The following is a 23,848-nucleotide window of genomic DNA, read 5'->3' as shown; positions in this document are numbered from 1 at the left end:
AAAAAAGTTTCTTCTCAATTAAAGTATATTTATGATAGTTTAGTTTCACTACTCTAACACGGCACTAGTTTTTGTAAACGTTTTCTTTCTTTTAAATCCATTTCTTCCATTAAGATAGAAAGTTGAGTGGTTCAACTAAATTAAAGCACGAAGGATACTGGCTTTCAGGGGGGCAACACCCAGTAGAACCAATTGGGAGGAGGATTTCCTATCGTGGAATTTGGAAAATACTTTTTTTTGTAGGTTCATTGAAAGTCTTTTATAGAAATTTTGTTCGTTTTAGTTTTTACTTTTTATATGGTTTAATTTCTCTACGTTTAAATTTTAACATTGCTCTTTACTTCTTGCTGAGAACTCCGTTTTTTAGCTTAAATCATATACGATTCTTAGCTGATATGATTAACAAACAACCAAATAATATACTATCATTATCTAGTAACTTGCAAAGAAATAAACTTCAGGGAAAGTTTTCTCATAAAAAAGGGGGAGAGGTTCTTTGTTCTCAGAAGAAAAATTGAACGAAAAACATAGGAAACTGTAAAGATTTAGATTTTTGGGGTGAATAAGAACAGCCCAAGGGACCCTCCCCACCGTGTCCATAATTTTGTAGTTCTGCTAGGCAACAAAGTCTTTTATCATCAGCTATCAGTTAGTTTTCAAACTTAGTCAGTAGAAGGTTTAGAGACGAAGGGGCTTCAGAAAACCATTGACAATTAAAATCTGACCCAGAAAATACATATAGCAGGATTTTTCATTTTGGGTCATTTTCCCCTTATCCGGCAGTTTTAAATGTCATTGAGGTTTTCCTGTCTCAAAGGGGCTGAAACATAAACTATTCCTGTCTATTCTGGTCATGATGAAACTTAAGCAAATTTGACTAGGCAGAAATAAATTCGCTATTTAGCACATTGAACTACCTTGTGTTGATCATATTCTATTAAATCGTGCAAGGACAAAATATACGATATTATCAACAAACATCATTCAATATACACACAAATATCAGCTCAGCTGGAAGGATTGAACGTCGCGTGGGAAAGCATATACAATATTTGTCCCAGATGGCATCATATTCGTCACCTGGTTGGTAGAACCTGAAATAACAGTTGGAAAGTAATAATTTAAACGGATTAGAGCCTGCAACGGCTGACTTGTTTTATGTAAAGCTAAATAGCGCGTGAAAAGTGGCTGAAAATGTAAAAAATAAATAAAAACATGTGGAACAAAATAGCTTAAGAATGCTGAGCCTTCTTTTGAAAAAAATATTCCTTGAACACCCTTCGAATGTTCTTTGAAACTTACATAGCCACATATAACTATAAATTAGGAAAAACTGGAAGCTCAATTTTCTATCAAAAAGACCACCACATACATTTATTTAGTTTTTGGTAATAGCTGGAACCAAAATTAAAAAGAAAATAAACGTGAGTGAAAGAAAAATAAGCAAACAATAAATCAAAACCATATGGCAGCTAACAACTTAAGGTGTAGCTTTCCTTTTAAGATCGTAGCTGTCTTTGGGAATCAAGAGATTGTTAATGTCTGACTTTTTACAGACAAAAAGTGTTGCCGAACTTAACTAACTAGTTTTGCTCATTTGTTTTCATGGTTCAACGTGGCAACATTGACTAAAATGTAGTACTGCGCAAAAAAAAAAAATCACATTTTTGAAACAATCAACTGAAAAATCTGAGAAAATCAAGACCTAAAAGTGATCCACGGACAAATTATTTTTTTTTCAAATCTTTGGAACTTGATAGCAGATGAGTTATTCAATAGTAATTAAACATAAATCAAACTTCATTAGGTTTTTTAAGTTGATTTTTTTGCAGGACTGTTCGGCCTAATAACTCCGAATAAGCCAATCCAACAGATAATCTAAAATAGGACTAGGCAGTGAAAGTTCAACACAAAACACTTGCAACACCTTGTGTCTATATTGAATTATCACGTGACTAAAATTATTTATATTCCCTTTTTTTAAACAGTTTGCGTAATCGATTCATCTTAACCCAAGTAAATCGTATAAGACACAGCATTGCTATCAGGAATCTATATAATTTATATTTCTTAAAAGAATTTGGTTCTTAGCAGGAGTGTGGATAATCCACAAATCGGATAACCCAGCCCATTGATGATCGATAACTTACTGCATTGACAATACTATCTGAGTCGAACTTGTTTTCCAGTCTTAGTTACTGTAAATAATTCCCATTTCAATATTCTAAGGTCAGTGAATAATCTTTTTTTTACTATATAGGTCAATCCTTCTATGTTCATATTCCTAAATACCCAAAAACCAAAGCATTTCATAAAGTGCTATTTTTGTAGGTACTCAAGGGGCTTTGGATGACCAATTAAGACACATTCTGGGGTAAAAACGACGGGGTACTTTGACACCTCCGTTACGGGGTGCCATGTGCCTCAAGCGTCCAAGCGGCAGCGCTTAAGAGTTTAATACAGTGATTAGACATTGAAAATACAGAATATTTGGTCTGAAACACAAGTTTCCTACAAGGCTGTTTTCTATAAGTACATACCCCCCCCCCTCCCTCGGACGAGCTCTCTCGACTATTACTGCTGTTTGTCAAGCCCATACGGAAAATACGCAGAAACGTAGAGAAATTTGTTTACTTACAAGAAGATAATGACTATTCTCGGATTATCTACACGGAATACTTAAAGAACAGCTTTGAAATACATTATACCTTCATTTGAAATGATCTCCCAAGAGAGGTTGTCCCTGACAACCAATCTATTGATTATTTTAAAAGAAACTTCAATAGACAAAATTCTAGGAAGAAAGTTGACCAGTGACGAATCAGGCCGTAGGTTTTAGCGGCCTGGCACAATGAAAAAGAAACGTAGTGTGAGCTATGCTTACGCTACATACCTATCAACAACTTGTAAATTTTGACTATGCAGTATTTAAATTAGGGTTTGCCACCTGAAATGTTAAAGCCCCCCCCCCCCCGAGATGTTTATTTTTAAGTGTCTTTAGAGTCCAGTGAGAACCAATGAAAATAAAAGTTTATAAAATGCTTTGTTTTTCAAACATTTAGCAGCATAAAGATAACATTATCACATCCTCTATATTTAGCAAACACTTTGACGAAACATTTGAAACTTAACGAGGTACCTGACAGGGAAAAAACTTGATGCCAGAAGAAAAAGCAGATAAAATCGAAGATCAACCAACATAAAATTCTCTTTATTGTTTTAATCTCGTTTTTAATTTGATATTTTTGTTCATACCCTCTCCGAGGTAGGTCCATAATTTCCTTGAATTGCGACTAAGATATATTCTAACACAACTTATTCTACTAGCTTAGACTTTTTAAGTGGGTCATTCAACAATCATATGGCAATAGGCTCTTACTGCACGGATATTATACTACAACTATATAGTCACGGAATGGAAAAGGGTTTGCAGGCCCGTACCTCTCATAAATTTTAATATTTTTCACTTCTCCTTGATTTTCCAAGCATGCACGTATAACAAACACTTTCTTTTACACTTTTGATTGATTTTCACGCCAGCCCTCAAGAAATGCCTGTATTAGTGCCCAGCTAAGACTTTACATTGTAGTTCTATGGGACTCCAACGACTGTTTCCCATTTCGTAGCGACATCAGACCCCACTTCCCTTTGATTGATCCCAAGTAACCTCCAGACTACCCAAACATAATTTTATTTTTACATGGTGATTTTTACACAGATGACATTTGGTCGTATAAACGTACGACCAAAGGTAGGCCACAGTATATTAATGCTCTGCTTGGCAATACAAGGCCCATGGTTCACTCCCCGTGGCGTCGAGGGTGGGCGACAAGCGTGCTACTGGTCCCAGTAAAAAAGACCGACCTACTGAAACGTTGATTCCACACCCTTTGCGCCATCAACATCTTTGGAGGATCTTTATTATTTATTAATTTGGTCTATTCCCATACATAGCGACAAATTACAGGCTGCCGTAACTTTTATTTGAAAATAATAACAAAATAAAGATGAAAGCACTAAAAAATTTAATACACAGAAAACTTATCTAATGGTGCCTTACCATAGTTTTCTTGAGAGCTTTCATATTCTTCTAGATCTTTTTCACCCTTCATTGACTGAAAAGAATAAAAGAAAAAATAAAAAAATTATATATCATAGAATTAAGTTTACAGAAACATGCAAAAAGACCACGATTTTTTTTTTTGTGGAATAGAGAGAAGAAAAAATCTACCGGAATACAAAACGCACAAAATAAGTGAAAAATAAGAACAAATCTTTCTAACAGAAAATTTAAACGAGTAACCGGCCTTAAGACTCAACCCTTACCAAACTGTTTTTGGCATACATCTTTCTATTGGGGAAGGGGCATAAGAACCCCCGCCTCCACTAAGTCTAGACCTTTTTAATCAAGTAGTTTTTTTTTAACATGACTAAAATAGCTAATAAATATCTTTGTTGAACCATTCATTTTCCCCAAATACAAATATTTGACCCATCTAAAATAAAATTTTGGCCACACTCCCTGGACAGCACAACAATAAATCATAAAAAAAATCTACAAAAATTGAGTATTTCTTATTTTTAAACAGCAAGCTTGAAAATAAATGTTAGTTCTTACAAGTTTATTAGTCATATTAAAAAAGCCCTTTCTTTATTTAAGACAATTTCAGATCAGATTTTATTACAACGTTGCCTCCTTTTTTCATGAATTTAAACATTTTGCCTTGTATTTTCCTTATTTTTATGCCAAGGAAAATAAGGTTCTAAGGTAAAAATGAACGCTTTTAGGGTTATACCCAGTGGCACCAATCAGAGGGGTTAGGGGAGGGGCATTATGCCTCGGATCTAGATTTCAAAATGCAACTTTTATGGTGTTTTCATTAAAACATTCATTTTTTGATATTTTATTTATAACATCCAAAAACCGTTTGATAAGCTGTTCTCAAAGGGAAGATCACAGTAAAGGTAATATACAGTAGCGAAAAGTCCTATACTCTCCATTGGAAATTTTTGACACAGATCTAAAACCGCACAAGATTCATGACCCCACCTTCGCGCATGGAACTTCGCTACATGGAAAACCAAGTAGCAACTGAAGCTATGCCTGAAACTATATGCTCAGAGTATAATTACGCGCTATGAAATGTGTCATTTTTGGAAAGGTTTTGCTACTGGCATATACTTATACTATGGGGAAGATCATCAGTATGATGCATGTTCAGTCACACTTGGATTCTACTGATCTACGTTGCTCTGTAGATCCTCCCTCCTTTAGAGAACAGCTTATATTTTGGCAATTACGAAAGACGGTTAGGATTTGGCATTCTGGTATTTCAAACCATAAATGTTTTTACTTTTATAACTTTAATAAATCAAATAGTATTAACATTTTGATTGCTAAATATCAGTATGTGAATATTAAACTGACAATGCAAGTTCTTTTGTATTTTTTCAGTAAAGTACAACTTATGTTCTGGCCTTGGGAAGGCATAGGGATTTTGAGCCCTACTCATGCTAAGTTCTGCTCGTTTTGAGTTTGACTCGGTTATTTATTGTAATTTCTGTTCGTTTTGGGTTTCATTTATTTATCGATGCTGATTTGTGGTAGTTTCACGCTTGGTAGATTATTTGATTTTATTTTTGCTCATTTTTGGTTTAATGGAGCACTTCACTTTTCTTTGAAAAACTTATTTTGTGGAAAAAAGTTTTTTAACTAATTTCTGTTCATTTTATATTGACATAGTCTTTTCAGGGAAAAAGAAATAATACTTTAAATCATTTAGTTTTTTAAGACTTTATAGTTTGGCCTGCTATTTGTATGCTGGAGAAAAATTTTCATACATACACCCTTTAAGAAAATTCAACATACACCCTTTTCAAAATCTGGACACAAATAGTAGCATTTAAATTAGTTTCATACGTCCTCTAGTTGACCAGAAATGTAAAACTTGATACCATTCGCACAAAAATCTGTTTACTTTCTTTGATAGCTTGGATACACTTGCGCTATTTTGATTTGCTTAAATTTTAAGAGCAGAAGCAGCCCCGAAAGTTGGAACATAATACCCTCAGTTGTTCTTGGGATACTGCTGAAATGCCTTAATGGGAATTAGCATTAACATAGTGCATTTGGATTTAATCTTAAGGCAACATTTAGTTTTTAAACATAATGGGGCAGATGGGAGGGTGGGGGTGGGTGGGGGAATAGTTGCCCTCCAATCACATTCGACTATTATGAAGTGCATTGGCACATTCTATTTTAAATCGAATGAGCCCTTTTTCAATTTTTTACGACACAGCTTTCAAAAAAAACCTTGTATGCCCCCAGGGCGTAACTTACAACCTTTACCCTGAGGGCTGTGGGGGGAGTGTCATCCTCAAGGATATACTTTCCGGACCTTTTAACTCCTTTGAACAAAATGGCTATCTCAAATTTTGATTAGATGTGTTTGGATAAATGGTGGGCGTGGAAGGGGTGTTGCCTTCCAATCACTTTCGACTATTAAAAAGGGCACTAGCCATTTCAATTTCCAGTCGAATGATCCCTTTTGAAGTTTCTACAACAGCAAGCTCTACAAAAACCTTATATGCCCCCAAGGAACGAATCGCAACTTCCGCTCTGAGGGAGGGCTGTGGGGGTTTGTCATCCTAAAGTACTTAAATTCCAGAACTTTCATCTATGTTCAACAAAATGGCTATCTAAAATTTAGATTGGAAGTATTTGGGGAAATCGTTGGCATGAGAGGGGGGTTAGTTGCCCTCCAATCACTTCCGACTATTAAAAAGGGCACCAGCCGTGTCAATTTTCAATCGAATGTGCCCGTTTTTAAGTTTCTACGACAACTCATTCTATAAAAACCTTGTATTCCCCCAAGGCATAACTTACAACCCTTGCCCTGAGGGCTGTGGGGGGGTTGTCATCTTCCAAGACCTAACTTCTAGAACTATTAACTACGTTGAACAAAATGGCTATCTTAAAATTTTGATTGGATGTGTTTGGGGAAATGGTGGGCGTGAGAGAGGGGTTACTTGCCCTCCAATTACTTTCGACTATTAAAAAGGGCACTAACCGTTTCAATATCCAATCGAATGATTCCTTTTTGAAGCTTCTAAGACCACACTTTCTATGAAAAAAAAAACCTTATATGCCCCCAGAGCATAACTTACAACCCTAGCCCTCAGGGCTGTGGGGGGATTGTCCTCCACAAAAACATAATTTCTGGACTTTTTAACTATGTCGAACCACATGACTATTTCAAAATTTTGATTGGATCTGTTTGGGGAAATGGTGGGTATGAGAGGGGTGTTAGTTATCCTCTAATCACTTTCGACTATTAAAATGGGCACAAGATAATTTCCAATCGAATGAGCCCTTTTTGAACTTTCTACGACATCATAATCTATAAAAACCTTATAAGCCCCCCAGGGCATAACCCACAACCCTTGCCCTGAGAGCCCTGATGGGGTTATCATCCTCAAAGACCTAACTTCTAAAACTTAGCTACGTTGAACAAAATGGTTATCTAAAATTTTCAATTCGATTTGATTGGGGAAAAGGTGGGCGTAAGAAGGGGGTTAGTTACCCTCAAAACACTTTTGACTATTAAAAAGGGCAGTAGCCCTTTGAATTTCCAATCGAATGGGCCCTTTTTTAAGTTTCTACGACACAGATTTCAATAAAAACCTTATATGCCCCCAGGGCATAACTTAAAACCCTTACCATGAGGCTGTGGGGGGAGTGTCATCCTCAAAGATAAGTTTTCTGCACCTTTCAACTACGTTGAAGAAAATTGCTGTCTCAAAATTTCGATCGGGTGCGTTTAGGGAACTGGTGGGCATGAGAGGTGGGTTAATTGCCCTCCAATATCTTCCGACTATTAAAAAGTGCACTGGCCCTGTCAATTTTCAATCAAATGAGCCCTTTTTGAAGTTTCTACGACAACGCTTTCTTATAAAACCTTTATATATATATATATATATATATATATATATATATATATATATATATATATATATATATATATATATATATATTTATATATAAAATAAAACCTTATATGCCCCAGGGCATAACTTATAACCCTTGCCCTGAGGGCTTTGAGAGGGTTGTCATCCTCAAAGACATAATTTCTGGACCTTTCAACTACATTGAACAAAATGGCTATATCAAAATTTGCGATGGCATGTGTTTGGGGAAATGGTGGGCGTGAGAGGGGGGTTACTTGCCCTCCAATCATTTTTGACTATTAAAAAGGGCACTAGCCATTTCAATTTCCAATCGAATGATTCCTTTTTGAAGTTTCTACGACAACACTTTCTATGAAAAAAAACCCTTATATGCCCCCCGAGCATAACTTACAACTCTTGCCCTCAGGGCTGTGGAGGGAGTGTACTCCTCAAAAACCTTATTTCCCGGACTTGCTCTGAGGGGGTTATCATCATCAAAGACCTGATTTCTAAAACTTTTAACAACGTTGAACAAAATGGCAATCTAAAAATTTTGATTAGATTTGTTTGGGGAAAAGGTGGGCGTGAGAGGGGGGTTACTTGCCCTCCAATCACTTTCGACTTTTAAAAAGGGTACTAGCCGTTTCAATTTCCAATCGAATGATTCCTTTCTGAAGTTTCTACGACCACACTTTCTATGAAAAAAAAACCTTATACGCCCCCAGAGCATAACTTACAACCCTTGCCCTCAGGGCTGTGGGGGGTTTGTCCTCCTCAAAAACATAATTTCCAGACTTTTTAACTATGTCGAACAAAATGACTATCTCAAAATTTTGATTGGATATGTTTGGGGAAATGGTGGGTATGAGAGGAGTGTTAGTTATCCTCTAATCAATTTCGACTATTAAAAAGGGCACAAGCCCTTCTAATTTCCAATCGTATAAGCTTTTTTTGAAGTTTCCACAACATCACAGTCTATAAAAACCTTATAAGCCCCCAGGGCATAACCCACAACCCTTGCTCTGAGAGCTCTGATGGGGTTATCATCCTCAAAGACCTAATTTCTAAAACTAAACTACGTTGAACAAAATAGTTATCTAAAAATTTTGATTCGATTTGATTGGGGAAAAGGTGGGCGTGAGAAGGGGGTTAGTTACCCTCAACTCATTTTTGACTATTAAAAAGGGCAATAGCCCTTTGAATTTCCAATCGACAGGGCCTTTTTTTAAGTTTCTACGACACAGTTTTCCATAAAAACCTTATATGCCCCCAGAGCATAACTTATAACTCTTACCATGAGCGCTGTGGGGGGAGTGTCATCCTCAAAGATATAATTTCTGCACCTTCAACAACTTTGAACAAAATGGTTATCTCAAAATTTTGATTGGATGTGTTTGGATAATAGGTGGGCGTGGAAGGGTTGTTATTTGCCTTCCAATCAATTTCGACTATTTAAGAGGGCACTAATCATTTCAATTTCCAATCAAGTGAGCCCTTTTTGAAGTTTCTACAACAACACTTTCTATAAAAACCTTATATGCCCCCAGGGCATAACTTACAACCCTTGCCCTGAGGACTGAGGGGGGGGTGTCATCCTCAAAGACCTAATTTCCAGAACTTTCAACTACGTTGAAGAAAATGGCTCCAATCACTTCCGACTGTCAAAAAGGGCACTAGCCGTTTCAATTTCCAATCGAATGAGCGTGTTTTGAAGTTTCTACAACAATGCTTTCTTATAAAACCTTATAAATCTATATATATATATATATATATATATTTTTTTTTTTTTTTTTTTTTTTTTTTATTATATATATATATATATATATATATATATATATATATATATATATATATATATATATATATATATATATATATATATATATATATATATATATATATATATATATATATATATATATATATATATATATATATATATATATATATATATATATATATATATATATATATATATATATATATATATATATATATATATATATATATATATATATATATATATATATATATATATATATATATATATATATATATATATATATATATATATATATATATATATATATATATATATATATATATATATATATATATATATATATATATATATATATATATATATATATATATATATATATATATATATATATATATATATATATATATAAATAAAAATACAACTTATATGCCCCAGGGCATAACTTATAACCCTTGCCCTGAGGGCTGTGAGGGGGTTGTCATCTTCAAAGACATAAAGACATAATTTCTGGACCTTTCAACTACGTTTAACAAAATGGCTATATCAAAATTTGCGATGGGATGTGTTTGGGGAAAGGGTGGGCGTGAGAGGGGGTTTACTTGCCCTCCAATCACTTTCGACTATTAAAAAGGGCTCTAGCCGTTTTAATTTCCAATCGAATGATTCATTTTTGAATTTTCTACGATAAAACTTTCTATGAAAAAAAACCTTATGTGCCCCCAGGGCATAACTTACAACCCTAGCCCTCAAGGCTGTGGAGGGAGTGTACTCCTCAAAAACATAAATTTCTGGACTTTTTAACTATGTCAAACAAAATGCCTAACTCAAAATTTTGATTGGATGTGTTTGGGGAAATGGTGGTATGAGAGGGGTGTTAGTTACCCTCTAATCACTTTCGACTATTGAAAAGGGCACAAGCCCTTCTAATTTCCAATCGAATAAGCCTTTTTTGAAGTTTCTACAACATCACAGTCTATAAAAACCTTATAAGCCCCAAGGGCATAACTTAAAACCCTTGCCCCGAGGGCTCTGAGGGTGTTATCATCAGCAAAGACCTAATGTCTAATACTTTTAACTACGTTGAACAAAATGGCTATCTAAAACTTTTGATTGGATGTGCTTGGGGAAAAGGTGGGCGGGAGAGTTGCCCTCAAATCGCTTTTGACTAGTAAAAAGGGCACTGGCTCTTTGAATTTCCAATCGATTGGGCGCTTTTTCGAGCTTTTACGACATAGCTTTCAATTAAAACCTTATATACCCCTACGGCATAACTTACAAAACGGCATATGTGTTTGGGGAAATGGTGGGCATGACAGGGGGGTTACTTGCCCCCCAATCACTTTCGACTATTAAAGAGGGCACTAGTCATTTCAATTTCCAATCAAATGAGCCTTTTTTGAAGTTTCTACGACAACACTTTCTATAAAAACCTTATATGCCCCCAGAGCATAACTTACAGCCCTTGCCGTGAGGGCTGTGGGGGGGGGGGTTTGTCATCCTCAAAGACCTAATTTCCAGAACTTTCAACAATGTTGAAAAAAATGGCTGTCTCAAAATTTTGATTGGATGTGGCTGGGGAAATGGTGGGCGTGAGAGGGGGGTTAGTTGCCCTCCAATCACTTCCGACTATTGAAAAGCGCACTAGCCGCTTCAATTTTCAATTGAATGAGCCCGCTTTGAAGTTTCTGGAACAACGCTTTCTTATAAAACCTTTATAAATATATATATATATATATATATATATATATATATATATATATATATATATATATATATATATATATATATATATATATATATATATATATATATATATATATATATATAATAAAACCGTATAAAAACCTTATATGCCCCAGGGCATAACGTAAAACCCTTGCCCTGAGGACTGTGAGGGGGTTGTCATCCTCAAAGACATAATTTCTGGGCCTTTCAACTACCTTGAACAAAATGGCTATATCAAAATTTTGATTGGATGTGTTTGGGGAAATGGTGGGCGTGAGAGGGGGGTTACTTGCCCTCCAATCACTTTCAACTATTAAAAAGGCACTAGCCGTTTATATTTCCAGTCGAATGATGCATTTTTGAAGTTTCTACGACAACACTTTCTATGGGAAAAAACCTTATATGCCCCAAAAGCATAACTTACAACCCTTAACCTCAGGGCTATAGGGGGAGTTTCATCCTCAAAAACATAATTTTCCTGGACTTTTATCCTCTAATCACTTTCGACTATTAAAAAGGGCAAAAGCCCTTCTAATTTCCAATCGAATGAGCCCTTTTTGAAGTTTCTACAACATCAAAATCTATAAAAATCTGATAAGCCCCGAGGGCATAACTTACAACCCTTGCCCTGAGAGCTCTGAGGGGGTTATCATCCTCAAAGACCTAATTTCAAAAACTTTTAACTAAGTTGAACAAAATAGCTATCTAAAAGTTTTGATTGGATTTGTTTGGTGAAAAGGTGGGCGTGAGAGGGGGGGGGGTAGTTGCCCTCAAATCGTTTTTGACTAGCCCTTTGAATTTCCAATCAAATGGGCCCTTTTTCAAGTTTTTACGACATAGTTTTCAATTAAAACCTTATATGCCCCCAGGGCATGACTTACAACCCTTACCCTGAGGGCTGTGGGGGGAGTGTCATCCTCAAAGATATAATTTCCGCACCTTTCAACGACTTTGAACAAATGGCTATCTCAAAATTTTGATTGGATGTGTTTTGATAAATGGTGGGCGTGGAAGGGGGTGTTAGTTGCCTTCCAGTCACTTTCGACTATTAAAGCACTAGTCATTTCAATTTCCAATCAAAATGAACCGTTGTTGAAGTATCTTCGACAACGCTTTCTATAAAAACCTTATATGCCCCCAGGGCATAACTTAAAACCCCTGCCCTGAGGGATGTGGGGGAGTGTCCTCCTCAAAAACATATTTTTTATCTGGAAATCAACTACGCTGAACAAAATGGCTATCTCAAAATTTTGATTGGATGTGTTTGGGGAATGATGGGCGTGGGGGAGGGGGCTAGTTGTCCTACAATCACTTTCGACTATTAAAAAGAGTACTAGCGCTTTGAATTTCCAATCGAATGAGCCTGTTTTAAAGTTTCTACGACAACGCCTTTTATAAAACCTCATATGCCCCCAGGGCATAACTTAGAACCCTTGCCCTGAGGGTTGTGGGGGAGTGTCCTCCTCAAAAACATATTTTCTATCTGGAAATCAACTACGCTGAACGAAATGGCTATCTAAAAATTTTGACTGGATGTGTTTGGGGGAATGATGGGCGTGGAGGGGTGGCTAGTTGCGCTCAAATCACTTTCCACTATTAAAAAGGGTACTAGCCCTTTGAATTTCCAATCGAATGAGCCTTTGTTGATTTTTCTACGAGAACGCCTTCTATTAAAACCTTATATGCCCCTAGAGTATAACTTAAAACCCTTGCCCTGAGGGTTGTGGGGGAGTGTCTTCCTCAAAAACATATTTTCTATCTGGAAATCAACTACGCTGAACAAAATGGCTATCTAAAAATTTTGATTGGGTGGGTTTGGGGGAATGCGGGGCGTGGGGGGGGATAGTTGCCCTCCAGTCACTTTCGACTATTAGAAAAGGGTACTAGCCCTTTGAATTTCCAATCGAATGAGCCTTTCTTGAAGTTTCTACGACAACGCCTTCTATAAAAACCTTATATATCCCCAGGGCATAACTTAAAAACCCTTGCCCCGAGAGTTGTAGGGAAGTGTCCTCCGCAAAAACATATTTTCTATCTGGAAATGAACTACGCTGGACAAAATGGCTATTTCAAAATTTTGATTGGATGTGTTTGGGGGAATGATGGGAGCGGGGTGGAATGATGGGGAGTGTCCTCCACAAAATGACATTTTCTTTCTTGAAATCAATTACGCTGAACAAAATAGCTATCTAAAAATTTTAATGAGTCGTGGTTGGGTGAATAAGGGGCGTGGGGGGGGGGGCTAGTTGCCCACCAATTACTTTTAACAATTAAATATGGTAGTAGCCCTTTGAATTTCCAATCGAATGAGCCTTTTTTGAAGTTTCTAATATAGCGCCTTCTATAAAAACCTTATATGCCCTCAGGGCATAACTTAAAACCCTTGCTCCGTGGGTTGCGGGGGAGTGTCCTCCTCAAAAAGATATTTTCTATCTGGAAATCAACTACGCTGAACGAAATGGCTATCTCAAAATTTTGATTGGATGTGTTTGGGGGAATGATGGGTGTGGGGGGGGGGGGGGCTAGTTGCCCTCCAAACACTTTCGACTATTAAAAAGGGCACTAGCCACTCCAATTTCCAACCGAATGAGCCCTTTTCGAAGTTTCTACGACAACTCCTTCGATACGAAGTGCCAGGGTGTAGAAAAAAAAAAAAAAAAAAAACACATTGTGCCCACATCGGTCTTTACTTAGGCAGCGCTAGCGCTGCCTATGATAGCCAATAATGTTAGCCATCTTACCATCATGAGCGCATAATGTTAATTTATGGGCCATTTTATGATCAAATACTATACTGGTTACAACTAAATAAAGTATACCTACAAAATTGTAGATTACTATTTTTTGGCTAGTGGTGATGACAATCTTGTGGTACTCCTTACTAAGGAGTACTAAGCTGCAAGGCAGTGTATTTTGTGGAATATGTTGCTGAGATCAGATGGAAAGTAGTGTCTGCCAAAATCATCCACAGGGCACAGCTCAAACACCCTACGCATCCAAAGCACTGAGCATGGCATATCAAAAATCACTGAAGGATCAATCCAAGATGGGAGAAAGAAGTTGTATTTTTGGTATCGATTCTAACAACTAAGTGCTTCTTGATGCTGATGACTGCCAAGAGGTGGGTGACTCTTCTCTCCAGTGTTACCCATCCTTGTTGGTCTGAAGATGGTGGGTGCAGTTCTCAGGATGGGGGGTGGGGGTGGGCAACAATGATGGCCACCACCAATGAAGGCAGTTGTACAAAGGAAAGAAGTAAATACAAGTTTTATATCTAAATTACCATGACTCAGGATCACCAATAACCCTGTGGGTATTTGGGTATGAAGGCAATGGGTAATTACTACCTTGAAGTTTTTGTCATAAATTGTGCAGTTAGAAATCTATTATTAACATGTTCCTAACCTTAATAAGACCCTGAAGCTTCTTTATTCATTATGAGCCCTATGCCCCATCTATACATCCTATCCTTCCTGGCAGAATATATAAATTCTAAATCACCTAGAATCCTGAGAGATGAATTTCTGAAACTTCCAAAAGTATGCATTTTTTTTTTATTTAAGTTGTCAACATAGCAGCTTTCTTCTAATGTTGCAATATTTTATGCCATAATTTTCATACATTTTTGAAGCATAGGAGGATTGTGGGCCTTGAGAAGAAATAATAGTACCCACCAGTGCAGGCCAGGAGCTAAAAACTTCTGAAGATTGCACAAAATGCTTAAGTCAGGAGAAAACTGATCAGTAAGAAGTACCAACAACCTTTATTTGAATAGAGGCAAGTATGAGAACATATAGGCCACTATGTAGTATTCAACACACAAGCTTAGCAACAAGAGTCATGAACAAACAATCGCAGGCCAATTACCAATACCACCAAACATATTTTTGTTGGATAATATTTTACTAAGGTGGGAGGTGGTCCATAAAAAAAAAAAAATAGGAATGAAGAAGTTCAAGAGCCTAAAGAGGCCAACCAAAAGAAACACAGATATTATTTCCGCAATTCAAAATCAAATGCAGTGCAATGTCATTGACAGGGCTATATTTCCTAAATGAGTTTATTCTTCAATGTCAACCAAAAATTATTTTTGCAGCCATTGTTCTGGCTAGGTAAATGCTTAGAAGTTCCACCTAAATATCATTATGAGGCCACATAGGGTGGATCTCCCTTCAAATTGATAAAGACAGAGAAAGATCCTTGTGGTAGAGATCCACAATCCTGGAGCAGCTCCAGCCTTTCGCACTTACTACCTTAGTCAAGGTATATTGTAGCTTAACTTCAATTATGGGAGCAGAGCCACACTGATGGAAACATATTCCTATCTACAATATATTCAAATATATGCTATACTAAAACATAATTTTTCTGTTTGGAGCCCCCCCCCCTCTTGCTATGTAACAGGGGGGGGGGGGGGCACAGCCCTTACCATCCCCTATTTTAATTTTTGAGAATGTCTGCCTCTTGAATTTGAATAAATCTATTTACTTTAAAAAGGATATTTCAGTTTTATTTATACATAAAAAAGACATCAATACCTCTCTGTATTTTTGCAAATACACCTTAAGAGGCTCAATATAATTATCAAATCCAAGGGTAGACATTGCAAACAATATGTCTTCTCCATTAATTGTTTTCCTCTTTTCCATCATGCATCTGTCACTAGCTTCAGAGGTGATGAAACTGATAAACTCAGAAACACATTCTTGCACACATTCTCTGGCATCTTTGGCAATCTTTCCAAAAGTAGGGATAGATCTTTTCATGATTCTGGCAACATTAGCTATTGGCAAGAACCTATCCTGTTCTCTCAAAGTTGCAGCCAATCTATCCCTGCTTTCATCTTCTGAGTTATCACCACCATCAGCACTTAAACTTGCCTCATCTGCAACTAAAACATTAAAGGAGAGAGAATTCTTCTTATTAAACAATAAACTTGTTGGATCAGTCAATGCCAAATAATCCAATCAGGATTGCGCATAAACTTATAACTTTTTTAAAAGAAATCCTAGTCAATCTTCACATTAAAAACACATGCTGAATTTTTGAAACAGAATTCCCAGAGTTGGATGTAATATAAAAAAGAGTTTTCAGAAAAATACAATTTTTTTTTTAAAGTTGATCTGCCATTTAGCTAGCACAGGTTTGAAAGTAAAAATTAAAGGTAATCCACTAGTCTTAAAAAATATGACTATCCAACCTAATTTTTTAACTCTTGAGCAAAACAGCAAAATTTCTAAAATCTGTATAAACCTATTAGAACTAGGCCAGCACACAATTTTTTTTACCTTGTCACCAGTTGTATTGGGGTGCTCTGTATTTTATTCTACTGCTTCTAATTTAGACATGCATTGTTGTCAGCAAGCATTATTATGATCCATGAAAAGCAAGTATCAAGCACTAAGCCTTTTAGTATCCTCTGCCTGAAACATTCAGCACTTCAGTAGTACTGTTGATTTTGATCATTCTTTTTTTATTTGAAGTCAAGCCCCTCCAACCAATTCTTTGATGTATTTTTATTTGGAATCTGTCTCCTTTGTTTGTGATTCTTTTAACTAGTTTATAAGTCACTCTGAGTCAGAATGATTTAAAGTTTTTAAGATTACTTCAGATTTGGCAAACTTATGTATTTTATAAAATGGCCTAAATGTTAAGGGCCAAATTATATTCATAGAAGGGCCAAAAGGGAATTATGCTCTTAAATGGGGCAAATCCTAAAACTTAAAATAACAGAATTTTTTGATTGTTTAATATAAAGTTTAATGTTTTGTTACCAAAAACTTACGATTATCATACTATGTAAAAAATACTATAAAATTCTTAGCTTTTTATAAAGTTTTAGCTTATTGCAAGTTTTCAGTTTTGTCAAAAAAATTGACATAGGTCTCTTTGTGAAATTAGCATACAATATTGTCATATTTCACGCAATGTGGAAAAATTTTGGGGTCAGTTGGATTACAGTAAATAGCTTATACATCCTATACAAAAATCACAGAAAAAAAATGGGTCAGAATTGAAATGGAGCATATAGCTGGTTGAGATTGAAAAAATCAAAAACTGCCATTAAGATTTATAATATTCGAGGTAGAGCATCTTCCAGAGATGTCCTAGATCATAATTGTCACTGAGGTCTTTTCCAGAGAAGGGGAGGGTAAAAAGTACCAATTTATTCAATCTGCCAGGAAAGTTCACTTGGATAAAGGTAATAATTGACTTTCAGGCTCTTTTACATCCATTTGCTCCTAATATTTTCCCTCAATTATATTTCCACTATATTTAAATTTTCACACAAAAGTTGGAATCTATTATATTAAAGAAAGAGGTTTATAAATCTATTACAAAGACTGATAAAAATTAAAATGTAACAGAAGACCAGGAAAGTGGTTCAACTTCAAAACCAAACAAAAACAGGAAGTGCCACAAGGAGTATAAAGTAAGTACTTCATATCTACTTTCCCAAGACCTTCCTGGGAACCAAAAGTATCAGTTTTTATAATTTGCCAAAATATAATAAAAGTCTCTCCAAACTGAAAGCAACTGGACAAAATAAAATATACTAATGTATAGAATTTACTTAGGCTAGATGACAAAATTAAACAAGAATTGCCCTACTAGCTTCTACTGTCAAGTAATATAATATTTTAAAAAATCAGTTTTTTTGCACAAGGCTGGACTAATTTGGTTGGTCCATTATATCTTTTGAGGCTATTGCATTGCTTTAATTTGTCTCGAGATCTTAGCAGCAAAACAATACTTAATGAGACTCAGTGATTGCAGCATTTATACAATGAAAGTCTCTGCCACACCAATTAATTAGAAGAAAATAAATTTATATTTATAGAGTATTTTTGTAAACTTCTATATTTCAGGTGAATTTATTTGTAAAATTTCAAATTCTCTTTTAACACATGCCCAGTGATGATCTTGATGAAAAGTATGACTAATAGGGATTAATCTACATCAGGGGTTGTATCAGAAACGTCATATCATGCGGCCTCATCTATTTACAGAGTAAACTTTTTATAATAAGAACGTTTTCTCATGTTCTTGTATCTTTAGATTAAACAGGAATCCATATCTTACTGAATTTTAAACAACATTATTAATTTAATTAGAAAAACAATATTCCTGATTTAATAGGAACAAATTTAATTCATACACTAATTACAACCAAATATACTCTTTTTCAATAGATCTGCATAAAGCACAGATGTTTGTCCCTTTCTGAAATTCCTATTGATCTTAAATTAAAGGTTTGATTTTTATAGAAAATAAGCAAAGCATTTAACCAAGAAACTGGGTGATGAGAAATTTCGTTTTGTTACTTTGTGCACTTTTCTGTCACCTTTGTTGTTGCTGCTAATGATTGTGGTCAAAATGTTTGTCAAAATGCACAAACTTGTAAGTCAATAGCATGATTTTTTAAGATTTTCAAAAATCATCACAGGAGTCAAAACAAATCATAATAAATTTCTCACACATATTAAAAACAGTCTAACAATGCACAATTATAGAACTTAAAACCAACTTCAAATCTTTACCAAATACAAAACTTACAAGCTTTATTTTACTGAGCTCAGAATTTTACCAACAGGTATGGAAAAAGTTCCAAAGCTGCTGGTAGCAGAATTCGACAGAATTCCAAAAGCTGCCGACACTTTAGCAGCACAACTTGTGTTTTGACAACATTTCTTTGAGCAAAAAGTATTTTCATATATAAAAATGGTGTTTTCCGACAAAATCTGCCAACAAATTTGAAAACTGCCAAGTAGTATTGCTACTTTGCAACCCCACTTTTTGCATGGCAGCTTACCAATATTTTGCAGGACTGACAACTTATGGGATGTAATGTTATTCCTATAAATGGGGGTGATGGATGGGAGTCTTATATAGTGTATTTTTGAACCGTAGTTTGATTGTTTTCCTGTATAAGGTCATTTACGTCTTCCTTAGGGTTATAAATCTGATATTTTTCGAATGTTTAATGCATATATGATAAGGCTTGAAGCCTTATCATTGAAAATTTACCACCATTCTAATTAAAACTAATCTGTGTTTTGATTTTTTCCTTAAGACATGTCTAAATGAATGATAGAGGAATAAGTGTTATGAAGTACTTTGTTTAACAGTTTCTTAATACGGAAAAAAAAGAAAGAAAAAGATGCAATAGCCTAGTTGTATACAGGTAAAACAGAAGCAGTACCTAGGCTGTCACCACCAGAATAGACTCTTGGAGAGCAGGACTTTTTTTCCCCACATATTCCGGTAATACAGGGTTAGGCTACAGTTGAGACTGGGAGCTTTGCAACTTAGAAGGAAAAATGGAAGGAACTTAGGAATAGGACTGTTTTGCAGCCAATTTGAAATAAGGGCTCTTGAACTAGAGCCCACCAAGTGCAAAGTTTCAAAAGTACATACATGGAGAGGAAAAATCTTTGGAGAAAGAGATGTGGGGCTGAAAACCTCTTCTGCAGGCATGAAGAAGACTGCAAAAAGAATAAATGTGGTATTGCAGAGTAATTTAAATATCTCAGTGTAAACACAATGCACTGCAGTGTTTAGGGTCCCAATTTAACACAAAGACAGTCCTGGTTAGGAGTAGGTGATATCATCCAAAAGCTGAATATTCAATATATCATGAAAATACAGAGGAAAGGGGGTATTTTAGATCTGGGTTCCTCTGAGAGTTTTTTTTTTATAGGATTCATCATTAAGGGAATTGAAGAGTGCTACTATTTTTTTATTACACTTATAGTGTTACCTTCTAAAGAGCCACTATTCTTTACAGTCACCCAAATTTTAAACCACGCTAATCTTCTTTATTAATTTGAGGCACAATTTCAGAATTCTTTAAAACTTTGTAAATCAGGATTTACTAAACTGATGAGGCTTAACCCTTTGACTGCATATGGCTTTTTGAGATTTTGCTGTGTGCACTGAAATAATTGTGCTGTGCACAATAATTTCAGTGTTGCGAATTTATTCATGAAGAGCAGCTAGATAAGATAAGATATTTATTTCAGAAAATGGCTATCACAAGCCCCGAAGGTCCGAATTCAGATTCGGCCCTTCTGACAAATTTAGATGAGGCAAGTTTGTTTGTATTTAACAGATAAGTCGGGTTTTTGAATTCTTTAAATAAGAATATTTGCAAAGGGAGTAAAATGAAGAATAATTACTAAGTCTTCAAATCCTTTCATAATCAAACGACAAACTAAATAAAGGAGTTGAAGAGAAGATTTTAGGAAAAACTGGCTGAGGAAGTAAAGGGTAACCCTAAATCTTTCTGGCGTTATGCCACTCAAAAATGTAGCAGCAGACGCACAATCCCAGATATCCTGCACGATAGTAAATCAGCTGCTGATCCTGAGCAGAAAGTTGAAATTTTCGACCTATATTTCTCTTCTATTTTTTTGTCCAACTCCAGAATTGTATATCCTAAGCCTCCTTTATACAATGTATCAAATAAGATGGAACCAATTCTGATTACCGATACTTTGGTTCTAAAGGAATTTATATCCCTCAAACTGATTAAATTTGCCAGTCCAGACGGCATTTGCCCATGTATCCTACATGGATGTTGTACAGTTTCGTGTCAACCTCTTTCCCTGCTGTTCAAATTATCATTAAATCTTTCTAGACTACCTCAGGACTGGAAAAATGCACATATCATTCTTATTTTTTAAAAAGGTAGAAAGGATCTTGCTAAAATTATCAACCCATCAGAATGACATCAGCAGTTGTTAAGGTTCTTGAAAGAATAGTCGATTCTGCAGTTAATAAACAACTTGGAACATGCAATGTTTAACACAGTTCACAACATGGCTTTCGCTCTGGAAGATCCATTGACACCAATCTCCTTGAATCATATGATCACATCACCAAGTTGCTTGATATTGGGAGGCCTGCCAACATGATTCTGCTTGACTTTTCTAAAGTTTTTGACAAAGTGTGTCACAATTGACTTGCAATTAAATTACGCGCAGTAAAGCTTGAAGGGAAGTCCTTGCTCTGGATCCTTGATTTTCTTTATTTGCAAAATCAATGTGTTCAGTTATTTGATGACTCTGGTATTTGTATTCTTTCTTCCTCAACGCATGTTCTGAGTGGAGTTCCTCAAGGAAGTGTCTCGGGTCCTACACTATTTAATACCTTCATCAAAGATGCTCCTTCCATTATCAGCAGTAAATCAACTCTATATGCAGATAACCTGAAGCTTTTTGGACCAGCTTTGTCCTGTGAAGATCATGCCCTGCTACAAAATAATCATCAACAGCTGGGTCAACAGGCTGAGGCCTGGCTTCTTGAATTCAATGTTGCCCAGTGCCATATCATTCACTTTGGCAAACTAAGCTTGAAGTTGAATTGTCTCTTGCCTCTCTGTATTTTAAAAAGGCATAAAGGTCCTTGAAAATATGAAGAGACGTGCCACTAAAGTGATATCTGGCATACAAGAGCTTTCCTACCCTGTAAGACGATAAATGCTGAATTTCCCTACACTTGTTTACAGGAGAAATAGAGGGGATACCATTTTAGCCTGTAAGTTATTGAGGGCTAATATTCTCCCAGGATTATTCCCTACTGTTGGTGCCAATTCAAGAACTAGAGGTCATCACCTGAAACTTGTCAAGCAGAGTACAATATCTAGAGTCTATACTGAATTCTTCTCAACACGTATTGTCAGCAATTGGAACAAATTATCTAATGAAACAGTTACTGCTGAATCTGTTGATATTTTTAAACAAAGGCTAGACGCTGAGTGGTCCTCCAGAGAGTGTAAACTCAATTGGGATGCTACTGAAGATAGAACAGCATCTGGTCACCATTGAACCTTGCATACAACTAGTCATCATTCCGCAGTTCTAGAAGGAGAAATCTTTAGATTGCTCCTAGCTGCAATTTAAGGTATTACAAAGAAAATTTATTTCATAAATTTGCACTTACAACACCTTACATAAAATAAATAATTTCTTTTAGTATGAAACTAGGCAAATATAGTTGCATGGAGCAATGAACTGTAGAAATGCAAAAATATTGAATCTATTGCACAATGTTAACTTTGCAGGTTGGAACATGTTCAAAGATTTTTAAACGTAAATAATACAAGGTGCAAATAGTTATGTTGAGAAGTAAACTATATAAAAACAAGCAGTAAAATACATGCTTGGACCACATGGGGCATATTTTTTTTCTCAAATATATATATATATGTCTTGAGCAGCAAAAGGGTTAAAGCTTTCTCTTTGGACTCCAATAAAGCTGTAGACCTATTTATGTAAGCTTCAATTTAACATCAAAAATTTTGTCAACATAGTAAAATTCTAGATGTTTATCTTTAAGATATGAATATGATATTATATTTCTCCTTTGCATTCAACCTTAAGGCATGTTTTCTATGTTAGCCAGTTTTCTTAGATTCATTCAACTGGGGGTCCAAGGAACTTCTTGCTGTCTGATTCTAAGCTGGCTTAAGTGCCTTGTGTAGACTGGAGAAGATTTATTAGTTTCCATCCTGCACTGAAGAGACCCTTTGCTGATCCTGAGGTCGTAACAATTTCAATGATTTATTTAATATGAAAATTGTCACAAGGAATGTTACAATATTAAAAAAAAAACAATTGTATTGACATTTTGACTGACAAATTTACATATTCTGGAGTTGTTAGGCTTCTATATCTTGCTAAACCTGGTGAGGTATTAGTAATAGAATGCTAGTTGCTCATTTTTATGACTAAAAAGTTTCCGATAGGTTATCAGTCATAGTAGTATATGTGCTGTAGAACCAACTGACAGAGATGGTAGTTACTAAGATTAATTTTACAGTTACAGGAACAAATAAACAGGACCTCAGGCATAAATATGGTATTTTAACAGGGAAATTTTAATGTCCACGTTGGTAAGAATGGGGGTAGAAGTTATCCTGGCCTAGGTAAATTTGGTGTAGGAACAGAAATAGGAATGGCTATAAACTTCTGTAATTATGTATGTATAAGAAGACATAGTTATAACAAATACAATATTTGGTCACAAAATGTCTGTAAGTTAACATGGTTCTCATGTGATGGTAAGACTGCCAACCTTATTGATTATGTTATTGCAAATTGAAGACTGGCAGGATTAATACAAGATATTAGTGTATATAGGAGCACTGTTATTGTTGTTAGAAGTAAAGGTCAACATCTAGTAGTATCTAGAGTTAATGTAAAGCTGAAATTCAGTAAGAGTAACTACCTTACAAGAAGTTATGGTGTTTGTAGACTTCAGAATGAGAACTTGAGAAGAAGTTTCTAGGAACAGTGCAGTACAAAACTGGAGATTCTAAAATTCCACAATATAGAAGATAGATGGAATAACTTCAAAAATATAGTGTATAAAGTACTAGGTGGTGTCTTA

General features: G+C 35.5%; 1 protein-coding gene across 2 annotated transcripts in view; it reads right to left on the bottom strand.

Moving 5' to 3' along the window:
• Positions 1-621: 621 nt before the first annotated feature.
• Nf-YB (nuclear factor Y-box B) overlaps positions 622-23,848 on the bottom strand; it is a 39,125-nt gene continuing 15,898 nt past the window's right edge. Inside the window, exons 2-4 of one of the 2 annotated variants that reach the window (XM_089100185.1) lie at positions 15,994-16,340; positions 4,061-4,115; positions 622-1,094 (exon numbers count right to left, since the gene is read on the bottom strand). In XM_089100185.1, coding sequence (XP_088956311.1) covers positions 1,003-1,094; positions 4,061-4,115; positions 15,994-16,340 — 494 coding nt within the window. In that variant the 3' untranslated portion in view covers positions 622-1,002. Of the gene's footprint in view, positions 1,095-4,060; positions 4,116-15,993; positions 16,347-23,848 lie in introns of both variants that reach the window. The other variant, XM_089100184.1, reaches the window with a different exon arrangement.

This window comes from Artemia sp. Qi Xiang Cuo, chromosome 14, assembly GCF_049724085.1.
Source record: "Artemia sp. Qi Xiang Cuo chromosome 14, ASM4972408v1, whole genome shotgun sequence".
In the NCBI taxonomy this organism is placed as follows: Eukaryota; Metazoa; Arthropoda; class Branchiopoda; order Anostraca; family Artemiidae; genus Artemia; species Artemia sp. Qi Xiang Cuo.
This window is presented reverse-complemented; position numbering and strand designations above follow the sequence as displayed.